This window comes from Microcaecilia unicolor, chromosome 6 (genome assembly GCF_901765095.1).
Source record: "Microcaecilia unicolor chromosome 6, aMicUni1.1, whole genome shotgun sequence".
Classification (NCBI taxonomy): domain Eukaryota; kingdom Metazoa; phylum Chordata; class Amphibia; order Gymnophiona; family Siphonopidae; genus Microcaecilia; species Microcaecilia unicolor.
This window is the reverse complement of record NC_044036.1, coordinates 194335384-194347545: the sequence shown is the minus strand read 5'-3', so window position 1 is coordinate 194347545 and position 12162 is coordinate 194335384. Positions and strand designations below refer to the sequence as shown.

The 12162-nt window shown below is 41.0% G+C and overlaps 1 protein-coding gene across 4 annotated transcripts in view; it reads right to left on the bottom strand.

Annotated features, from left to right (window-relative positions):
* Positions 1-12162, bottom strand: part of RAD54L2 (RAD54 like 2) — a 430539-nt gene that overhangs the window by 189511 nt on the left and 228866 nt on the right. For all 4 annotated transcript variants that reach the window (XM_030205506.1, XM_030205503.1, XM_030205505.1 and 1 more), the window contains exon 10: positions 797-1139. In XM_030205506.1, coding sequence (XP_030061366.1) covers positions 797-1139 — 343 coding nt within the window. The remainder of the gene's footprint in view (positions 1-796; positions 1140-12162) is intronic.

Sequence of the window (12162 nt, the reverse complement as noted above, 5' to 3'; positions counted from 1 at the left end):
CGATAATGGTACCGATAGGTAACTGGGTTGAGTACTGAGATTCATGGTTGCCAGGGAAAGGGGGGGGGGGGGGTTGTTTGTCTTAAAGCATCTACATTCCTAAAATTTACGAATCTGTTAGGTTGGTAGATCCAACAGGGCTGACATTTCATTAATTCACCAAGTGGCCACAATAGAGATGAGAGAGACTGAACATTATTCTACTATTACTACTAATCATTTGTATAGCACTACTAGACGTACGCAGCGCTGTACACTGGACATGAAGAGACGGTCCCTGATCGACAGAGCTTACAATCTAATTAGGACACACAAACAGGAAAAATAAGGGATAAGGGAATTACTAAGGTGGGAATGATAAAACATGGGTACTGAAGAAGTGAGTAAGGGTTAGGAGTTAAAAGCAGCATCAAAAAGGTGGGCTTTTAGCCTAGATTTGAAGACAGCCAGAGATGGAGCCTGATGTAATGGCTCAGGGCGTCTATTCCAGGTGTATGGTGCAGCAAGATAAAGATAATCAACTAGAAATAACCACATACATTATCTGGTCAGTGGCTTTTTAAAAACTTTACTCCATTGTGGATTAGATTTTTAAACTTATTCCAATAGTTAACCAAAACAAAAATTTAAAGTTGAGGGTTCTCTAGGATGGAGCCTAGGAAACTGAGATAGAATGAAGATGCTCCTGTTTGTAGAATATCAAGATCACTCATCCTTCTCAGTCTGGTACTGCTCAGTTGGATAGCACGGTGCCAGTAAAGACAGCACAGAACTACTATGCTATCTGGAAACTCACCTCTGCACAAAGCCCTCCAGCAGGCTGTGCAGCACATGGCTGCGATACCTCATCAAGCGTACATCTTGTGGTGTGCTGTCAATACATTGTCCATTCAAGATAGGGCGCTCAAACATGTTGCTGAATTCTTGCCGGGTACCCAGAAAGTCAGGTCGCACAAAATCCACCATGCACCAGTACTCAATCAAATTGTTCTGGAGTGGGTAGCCAGTCAGTACTACCCGACGGCGGGAGCGGATATTCTTCAATGCCTGAGAAGTACTGGCGTGACAGTTCTTTATCCTGTGCCCCTCATCACAGATCACTACATCTGGCCCAGGGCGTGCCAGGGCCTTTTCAATATCTGCAATCAGAAAGAGTGAGTGAATAAAGATGCAGGTTTAAACAAAAGAGAAAAACAAACACATCATCAATTGTCTACATCAGGGCTCCTCACCCCAGTCCTCAGGGCACATCAAATCCCATCAGGTTTTCAGGATATCCACAATGAATACACGAGATATATAGATTTGCATATCAAGGAGCAAGTGCACGTTAATCTCATGCATATTCATTGTGGATATCCAGAAATCCCGATGGGACTTGGTGTGCACCGAAGACTGGACTGAGAAGGTTTGGTCTACACAATTCAGTTTATACTTTGCAAAGTTACTATATTAGAGCAGTTACTGAACTGATCGGTTCTTCATCATAAAGCATATGAAGACAGAGGTAAAGATCTCAGTATGTTAACTGTGGAATAAAGGCAAGTGAGGGGAGATATGATATAGATATTTAACTTAGAGAATGATACAGGGAGAGTCTTCACCCACCCGAGTGCTGCAGTGAAACAGCTAGACCCCGCATAGCCAACTGGAGGGAGGATTGTGCTGCCATTTTGATCAGGCACCTGTGAGCCACTTGCTAACATCATTGAGGGGCCTGAAGTGCTCCGTTAAGATCCAGCGTCATTTGTAGTGCGCGGCTGCAGGGTGTGGCCTAAGGGGCATGTGTTGCCCCTTTGGAGCACTGAGGAGCGACAAGGACAGCTTGAGAGAGACTGTGAGTTTTTGCCAATAAATAGCTTTTTTTCCTATTATATAAGACATGGTTAAGAGGAAGGCCAAACCCAAGGTTTCCACGACAAAACCTGCAAGACCGATGGATAGGCTGTATCTCCTATGGGAGCTTCTTTAAGCTCTCCTGACCATATCTCTCCCTTACCCCCCTGGTTCCTACAATGGAGGGGCATTGAATGACGTTACTCCAACTCCAATTGGGATTGTGCAAACTGACAGTTCTAATAACTCTTTAGTCTACACTAAATTGCCTACTTCTTTTCAAGTCCTGGAAGTGAGTTCACAGACCCATGTTTTGGGAGATAAGCAGGATGTTGCCTTAAAGGATTTATGGGACCTGAATTTCTGTATGGAGGGTATGTTAAAGACAGTAATGGCTCAAACTGTTGTATTATCTCAGGAAGCTGTGGAGAAGTTTTCTAATGTGGACTCTAATATTCAGGTTTTGGACAAAAGGAGTTTCATTTGGCCTCTCAAATGCTCCTGTGGTCTTCCAGAACTTTGTACATGATGTTTTCCGTGACCTCTTGGTGTACTTAGGCAACATCCTCATCTTCTCCAAGACACTGATCCAGCACCAGGAACAAGTCAAAGAGATCCTGCAGCGCCTAAGCAAGAACCAATTATATACCAAACTGGAGAAATGTGTCTTTGAATGCAGCGAGTTGCCCTTTTTAGGCTACATCATGTCAGACTGAGACCTGAAGATGGAGCCGACTAAGCTGTCTGCCATTCTGGACTGGCCTTTTCCCCAAGGACAACAAGCCATACAATGGTTCTTGAGTTTTGCAAACTACTACCGCCAATTTATTCAGAACTATTCCTCCATTGCCACACCTTTGACTGCCCTGACCCAGAAAGGAGCCAACACCCAGGACTGGTCTGAAGAAGCTATAGCAGCATTTGGTCTTCTGAAAAAGCCCTTTACAACAGCACCAATCCTTCGCCATCCTGACCTGGAGAAACCCTTCTTTGTGGTAGCAGATGCATCGTCCATAGGGGCGGGCACTATCCTTTCTCAACCGGACGCAAACAGCAAATTGCTATCTTATGCTTTTTTTCTAAGAAGTTCTCACCTGCCAAAAGGAATTATACCATTGGAGACTAGGAATTTTTGGCCATCAAGCTAGAACTCGAGGAGTGGCGTCATCTTCTGGAGGGAACTAAACATTCATTCATTGTGGCAAAAGGTCACAAAACTTATTATACTTCCAGGAGGCCCGAAGACTTAACCCTCAGGAAGCTCACTGGTCATTATTTTTCTCCCAGTTTGACTTTAATATGGTATTTCGTTCAGTCGAAAAGAATGTCCAGGCTGACGCCCTCTCCCAATCCAAGGAAATAGCCAAGGAGAGCGCTGACCTTCAGAGCACCCTAGATCCTGCTAAGATTCAGGCAGCAATGACCACACCAGTTCCCCTGGGCAAGATGGTGGTGCCCAAGCAACTTTGGGACAAGGTACTGAAATGGGATACAGGGGATTTTGGAGCTCATTTCTAGGGCCTATTGGTGGCCTCAGTTGAAAAGGGATGTATGCAACTATGTGATTTCATGTCCAGTCTGTGCTCGTCACAAACCATCCCATTCCTGTCCCGATTCTGGTACCTTAAACAGGAGCTCCCTTTTCACTGGCACATTTATGCCCTGTACATTAAGGCTGCTAAATCTTAGGTTATCTCCCCTCACCATTTTTAACTTCTTTCCTCCATCAACCCCTCTCGTATCCACCTCCCCCTCAGCTTCTCTTCCATATATTATCTTCCTAATCCTATCCCCCCCCTCCCCCCACTTTGGCCAACTTTCATCCATTTGTCCACCCTCTCCCCCTTACTTCCTGACATGTCTGCCTGCTCTTCCCCCTTTTTGCCGGCAGCTACACTGAGGACAGATGAACATCCTAGCTTGGGTCTCTCCCCCACCACTGTCATCTCTCCATGCTTGCCTACTTCATCCTTGCTGACCCAACCCCTTCCCCACTCCACTACATTGGTCAACCTCCAATTTTCCAGTACCATGCTTGATTTTAAAGATAAATTTAATATTACTGACAATAGCTAATTTTTCAGTTCTATCAGTACTCTGGGATGTATACCGCCTGGTCCAGGCAATTTGCTGCTCTTTCATTTATCAAATTGCCCCATTAGATCATCCAGTTTACAGAAATGTGTTTCAGTTTCTCTGGCTTACCAGCACTGATTACTGCCATTTCTGGCACTGGCATCTCCCCCACATCTTCCTCATTTCTGGCACTGGCATCTCCCCTACATCTTCCTCAGTGAAGACCAAAGCAAACAATACATTTAATCTCTCCGCTATGGCCTTGTCTTCCCTGAGTGTCCCTTTTACCCCTCATTATCTAACGGTCCAACTGATTCTTTTACTGGCTTCTTGCTTCTAACATACCTAAAATAATTTTTATTATGTGTTTTTTGTCTCTAATACAATTGTCTTTTCAAAGTCTCTCTCTGCCTTCTCAGCGCTGTGCATTTGACTTGTCATTCCTTATGCTCTTTCCTATTATGTTCAATCGAACCCTTCTCCTATCATAGCACATGCAAGGAATAGAAATCTGAAAGAATGGCTTGTACCCTCAACATTACCCAATGTTACCATAGAACAAGGGCCCCACAGAGGCCACACTACATGTGGAAAATGTACCATCTGTACACACAGTTTAGTGATAAAGAAATTCATACATACAGCTACACACAAGACCTATTGGATAAAACATTCAACAGATTGCACTTCTTCTAATGTGATTTATGTTATCGTTTGCCCTTGTGAGCTTTTATATGTGGGCAAAACAAAAAGAATGTTGAAAACCAGGCTCACACAGCATAGGTCATGTATCAGTAGAAATATACAGTCTGCACCTTTAGTACCACATTGGTACAAAAAGAACCACACAACTGAAGATCTAAAATTCTTTGTAATTAAACAGATTAAAACAAAATGGAGAGGAGGAAATTTAGAAGCAGCATTATTGAAGGAAGAACAACGCTGTATTTTTAACCTTAACACAGGTACACCCAATGTAATCTAAACAAATATGTCAAAACAACATTCCTCATTTTTTAAGTATGTTATCTGACAGACTTCAAATGTAGTGCATTCAATGATTCATAACCTTAATTTGTACACATACTTTAACTCATACTACTATACATTTTTATTTTATTTATAATAGTTCAATTTCTTATGTTTTCCACATATATACATACTCTTTTTCACTAACTCTTTATTTCATTTTTGTAAACCACTGATAAACATATTTTCTCAGGGGTATAAGATCGGTCTGCCCCTGATCTGTCTGCTCCAGATAAATTCCCTGTAGCCTAGTGGTTAGTGCAGTGGACTTTGATCCTGGGGAACTGAGTTTGATTCCCACTGCAGCTCCTTGTGACTCTGGGCAAGTCACTTAACCCTCCATTGTCCCTGGTACAAAATAAGTACCTAAATGTATGTAAACCACTTTGAATGTAGTTGCAAAAATCTCAGAAAGGCAGTATATCAAGTCCCATTTCCCTTTTTTTGACAATATAGAAAGATTACAAATACCTTTTTGACATCACAGCATTATCTAGTTCCTTCCTTTGTATATACATTATATATATATATATATATATATATATATATATATATATATATATATATATATATTTAAATTTTTTAATATTCTTATGGTCTGAGTTTAATTTCTCCCTCGCATACTTTTAAGCACAGTGTTTTGTTTCTTATATCCAATGGGTTTAGCTCACATCAGTCCTGAATTAAGCTATGTCTTTAGCCACCAATTATTGAGGCCGATGACCATATTTCAGCTTGTAATAATGGCCTCATCTTGAAACATTAACTGTAAAATATTATACAGTTATAATCAGAGGTTCCTTATCAGTTCTTTAATATAGTATCTTCCTCCATCACCTTATGTATGGTAATTATTTTGATGACGCAATTGTATATGTCACTACATAGGTATAAATACAGTGACACTTCTACTTCTCTCTGTTTGACATTTTGAAAAGGCGACTATCTATTGCCAACCCTGCACAACGTATTCTCTCGAGCATTGGTAAGCAGTTACTTTAACCATTAGAATATTTTTCTTCACAAGCATAGTCATTTCATATATCTTACTATTTTAGTTGGCGTGTAAGTATTTTACATTTTCTCGGACATAGAAGAGATTTATGTTATTACGGTTTTAAAATATATTTTTGGTATAGAGTTGTTCCACATATCATGGTCCCATATCTCTCAATCGCTTTTTATGTTCAAGCAGTTTTAAAATAAAGACATAATATCCCAATTTTGGTTTATACTATATAATATATATATATATATATATATATATATAATGTACCCGTTTATGACGTCATTTACCGCAACAACACACTCATTTTACTCTGCCAGTTTTCATCTCTCGCTTTTTTTTTTATAAAAGGAGTGGAATTCCTTATACCAAACTCATTTACCATCATAGTGATAATTTCAACCAAAGGTTTTCTCTAAAATGTTTTGGATTCAATCACAGCTTTCTTCTTCACACACATCAATAGATTACATCACTTATACTCAAAAATTGCTCTTACGCAGTTGCAATCTTTAGCATAGCGAAACATAATTATTTTGATTGGTGTCCATATTGCTATTTAGTTTTCCACAGTACATTGCAGTCAGACCATATTCTTTAAATTTCCCATCACACAAGACAGTTTAGCAAAAAAAATTTCACGCCACATACTTGAGTTTTTCCATATCATAAAGACTTTTTACATTTTCACATTCATAATCATTTTTATGTAGTTGTAATCTTTAATATAGCGAAACGTAATTGTTTTGATTAGTATGTTCACCTCACTTAGTTTTTCACAGTTCACTGCAGTCAGTCTATATTTTTAAAATTCCCCGCCACACAAGATTATTTAACATACATTTTTTATGCCGTACACTTGAGCATTTTTATATTGTAAAGGCTTTTGTATTTCCCTCTTTTCCATATACTAATGGCTTTTTGATTTTTACTCATTTCTCCTCATGTCTGGTTGATCCCCTCTTTTTCATACATTAATAGTTTTTTGATTTTAACTTATTTCCAACCATAGCTGGTTGATCCCCATTCATTTGATCAAGAGTGTACATATTTCTTTTGAACATTTATTAGAATGTTGAGAGGTTCATTATTACTACTCTAACATGGCAGTATATCATTATATTTTGTTTTTCTTGTTTATCAGAGCTCCACATACAATGTTTTTATCTGGTAGCAGATCAATAGGCACAGACTTTTTCCATGGACAATTCGAGAGGCACACAAATATTTAGATCCCGTATGGGAGATATAATTGCCAGAGATATTAACCCACACGTTATATTTTACTTTTTCAGCATATATTAAGTACAATTTCTCTTTCAAGTAAATCTAAAGTATGTGTCTTCATATTGCTAAATACTATGTATGGATATTAACCCAAGTACATATATTTTTGTTTTTAAACCATCATTTTTGTTGACGAGTATAGGTTCCTTGTTGTTCTGATATACTTTGCAGTTATTCGTTTGACCTATCTTTAAATTTAAAATGCCTCAGTGTTTAATTAAAAATTCTGTTAACTCATAGGGGTGAAGCTTAGCTAATTGGTCCTTGATTAGTGATGGTGGTATTAACATCTACTAGACACACTATTTCTTTAATTATTATGTTTTTAAATATGTGGTTTTTATATTTATTTACCCAATCATGCTAATGAAGTATTATAAATGTTAGAATTTATCATTTTTGGGTTTTGAAAGGGAAAGGGAAATGGGACTTGATATACCGCCTTTCTGAGGTTTTTGCAACTACATTCAAAGCGGTTTACATATATTCAGGTACTTATTTTGTACCAGGGGCAATGGAGGGTTAAGTGACTTGCCCGGAGTCACAAGGAGCTGCAGTGGGAATCGAACTCAGTTCCCCAGGATCAAAGTCCACTGCACTAACCACTAGGCTACTCCTCCACTTTTTGTCACTTTTCGTTCCTGTATAATAATTTTAATTATAACATTCTCTTATTTTTATTGCAATATTCTCTTATTATTTATTTATTGTGAACATTTATATCCCGCAAAATCCCACCAAGGCAGGCTCTATGCGGCTTACAATGTTAGGTGAAAAGTACAACATAATAGCACTAGTGCAAAGCAGAGAATAAAGTAGATGAGGGGAAGGGAGGGAAACAGCAGGGGAAAGAAAGGCGGAGATGTAGAAGATCAAGCAGCTGAGGAGGTAGGTCTTCAGGGATTTCTTGAATAGACTGTGATCAGCAGTTTCTTTTAATGTTGATGGCAGCATTCCAATAACAGGGACACTGGAAGTAAAATGAAGAGGCAAAGAGCAGCTTGTATCTTAAGTTCCTGCAGTTAGGAAAGTGGAGATTGAGATAGGTGCGGGATGACTGCACGGAATTTCTGGGCGGGAGGTCGATCAAGCTGAACATGTAGGCTGGAGCGTCCCCATATACATTCTTGTGGGTAAGAGCACAGACTTTGAATTCAATCCGTTTTTTGATCAGGAGCCAGTGGAGCTTCTCACAAAGGGGCGCTGCTGCCTCAAATCGAGATTTGCCAAATAGCAGCCTCGCTGCCGTGTTCTGCGCTATCTGGAGTTTCTTAAGGGTGTGCTCCTTACAACCGGTGTAAATTCCATTGCAGTAGTCAAAATGGCTCAAGACGAGGGAATGGATTAGTGTCCTGAGTAAGGCAAATGGAAGGTACTGCTTGATACGCCTAAGGGACCTCATGGACAGGAACATTCACTTCGTAATTGACGAGACTTGAAGCTCAAGAGTCAAATGGGGATCCAGAATGACCCCAAGGAGTTTCAAACTTGCTGCGACAGGAATGGAAAAGTTCTGCGCAGTAACTCTGCCTGGTATAGACTTGTTGAACTGGGAGGAGAGGATGAGGCACTGCGTTTTTTCCTGATTAAGCGTAAACTTGAATGTGTTAGCCCAATTGACCATGATGGCGAGACTGTTCTGAATTTCAGCTGAGATTTCGGCTATGGAAGACCGGAAGGGGATGTAGATAGTCACATCGTCAGCATAGATGTAGGGATTCAGGCCATGGTTGTGAAGGGCTGTTGCTAGAGGTATCAGCATGATGTTGAACAGGGTAGGCGAAAGGGGTGAGCCTTGAGGAACCCCACAACGAGATCTCCAGGATGGTGAAACAGAGGGCTGGACTTTGACCCGATAGGATCGGCAAGACAGAAATTCCCGGAACCAATCCAAGACAATACCCCCAACACCATTTTCAGCTAGTAATATAAGGAGGAGATTGTGGTCAACCATGTCGAACGCGCTCGACATATCAAACTGGAGAAGTAAGATGTTTTTTCCAAAAGACAGCTCCTTTCTAAAGTTGGACAGGAGAGTAACCAGTACTGTCTCGGTACTGTGGTGAGGTCAGAATCCAGATTGGGAGGCATGAAGAATCAAAAATTTGTCCAAATAATCAGAAAGCTAAGAATTCTAGTCTTGACAAGCAACGGGATAGTAGCGACAGGGTGGTAGTTATTAATACTAGGCTCACACTTCAGGTTCTTCGGGATTGGTGTCAGGAGAATATGGCTGTGATTAACGGGGAAGCGCCCGCGCTGGAGCATGTAGTTAAGGTAGGATGTTAAAGTCAGCAACAAAACATTCCAGCGCCGATTGCAGCAGGTAGTTAGGGCAGATATCCAGCTTGCAGTGCATATGTGAAAATTTGCGAAGGGCCAGAGAGACCCTCTCGGATGTGACTGGCTCAAAGGTGGACCAATGATGGTCAGCTGGGCAAGGGCCATGTGTGGGCGCAAGGCCTTGAAGGAAGTCAGCAGCGCTCGAGGAGCATACAGGAAGCAAGTTCCGAAGTAGAAGGATTTTTTTCCCTGAAATGGTTGGCCAACTGGATCGCTGATGGCATGCCCTCACTTGGTGAAGTAACTGGGGTGGTGTCAAGTAAGGAATTCAGCTGACGGTAGAGCTTCCGAGCATCCAACATAGCCGTTTGAATTTTTTTCTGGTAGAAAGCTCTTTTGGCCTGTTTGATTGCATATTTGTAAGTGTGAAGTGAGAGCTTCCAAGCTGACAAGGTGCGGTCGCCTTTAGACTTATACCAGAAGGAATGGATCCACAGAAGCTTAGCTGAAATTGGGTGGCGGGGGGAAGAGGGGTTGGTGGTTGAGAGGCTAGGATGGGGGAGGGCAGACTTATACGGGGTCTGTGCAGGAGCCGGTGATGGGAGGCGGGACTGGTGGTTGGGAGGCGGGAAATACTGCTGCACAGACTTATACGGTCTGTGCCCTGAAAAAGACAGGTACAAATCAAGGTAAGGTATACACATATGAGTTTATCGTGGGCAGACTAGATGGACCGTGCAGGTCTTTTTCTGCCATCATCTACTATGTTACTATGTTACCAAGCTCTTTCCAGTTGCCTAGTTTGTTGTTTTAGCGCTTTAAGTTCAAGAGTAAACCAAGCTTTAGATTTGCGGTGGAAGGAGGATTTAAGTTGCAAAGGTGCAAGTCCATCTAAGATGCATTGACACCGGTTCTCCCAACGAGTGAGGTAATCAAAGGAGTCTGCATTTGCATGCCAGGCACACCCATAAATTTGCTCCCAAAATGATTTGAGGTCAACTTCCCCTCTTGTATAGTAAGTGGTAGGCGGTACGGGAAGTGGATGCCTATTCTTCCGCCAGCGGAGTGCAAACCTTAGTTGGTAGTGATCAGACCAAGAGACAGCTGACCATGCAGTATTAGCTACACAGAGGACAGAGTCATTGAGGAGCCCCCGCTACTGAGTAGCACCGAAACTTTGTCGCCGTTGAAGCAGGACACCGGGCAGCCTGGAACAACACGGACGAGATAGGCCACGGAGAACAAAGTACAGGTAGGCTGGCTCCAAGGATCACGAACCCTGCAGTTGGTTATGGTAGGCAGCGGAGAACAAAGTACAGGTAGGCTGGCTCCAAGGATCACGAACCCTGCAGTTGGTTATGGCTGGCTGATAGGAGACAGACGGAAACAGCAGCTCTCCTCTATGGACAGCAGAGGGCTCCCTTTTTTTTACTGAAACAAGAGCTGCCTTTTACTCCTACCCCCTAATGTAGGAGTTAATGGTTGGGCGAAAAGACATATTGAGAGGCAGGCAGGAATGGGGCCAATCCGTAGCTCTTTAGGATGATTATTATACATTACATCTTTTATTTCATTTATATACTTCTATATTTTTAGATCTAACAACATGTTATATTTTCTGTGTATACATGACTTTTGATTTTTATGTTTCTTGAATGCCTGCAAATTTATATGGTTGTGTTATAAATTTAGTTTTATTTGCTTGTACATGTATAAATATGCTTCTTTATGTATTTTAATTTAGACCATAAAGACTCCTGAGGCAGGCCAGTTGGCCAAAACACAACCGTGTCGAATCTCATTGAGTTATATTATCAATTTGGACTACTGTATTGAGCTACATAATAAATCTGGACTTTTCCTACATCGTCTCAAGTCTTTATCCTTGAGTCATCTTTGCTGTGCTCTTTGTGATTTTGAATTTGCGAAGACTGTGTTCTTCTGTGTTTACATCAAGATCTATGTTTTTCCAGATTTATCTAGAGTCCCAGAAATGCCAGAGGCAGTTCCTTTTGATGTGCCCCGGGGTTCTTCAGTTGGGGGCTACTTTCCATCTTAGATTGCCCTGTAAATGTATTATTGTTTACTAATCCTCTAAATATGTTTTCTGGGACCCTACCTACTTGGTAACAAAGAGCATAGTGAGGCAACCAACCCAGGATCACTATATAACACACTTTTAAGTTCATGCTTCTCTTTTGTTTCTAACAGCAGCAATACTTGTTTTTCCTTACTTTAAAAGTAATATATTTTTCCTTTTCTCCTCAATAAGATTGGTAGTGCCAGAGAAAATGTTTGTAAATACCTTAACTTTCACCTTCCCAACTACAAAAGACTAAAGTACAAAACCTACCATGCATCTAACTTCTCCTTCCTGGGATCCCAACTCTGGAATGCTCTACCTAGATACATTCTGTCAATTAATGAATACCTTCCCTTTAGGAAACAATTGAAAACCCATCAATTCAAAGAGGTTTACCCAAGTGACTTGACCGATCATAAACAAACATAAGCAAACCATCTATCTACCGGTTCAAATAACCACTATCTACAATGACTCAGAAATATCTCCTACCAACCTTCTTATCCTCCATGCTCTTCCCATCTTCTCTTTAATCGCCCCACCGCCTTACCTATCCCTATCC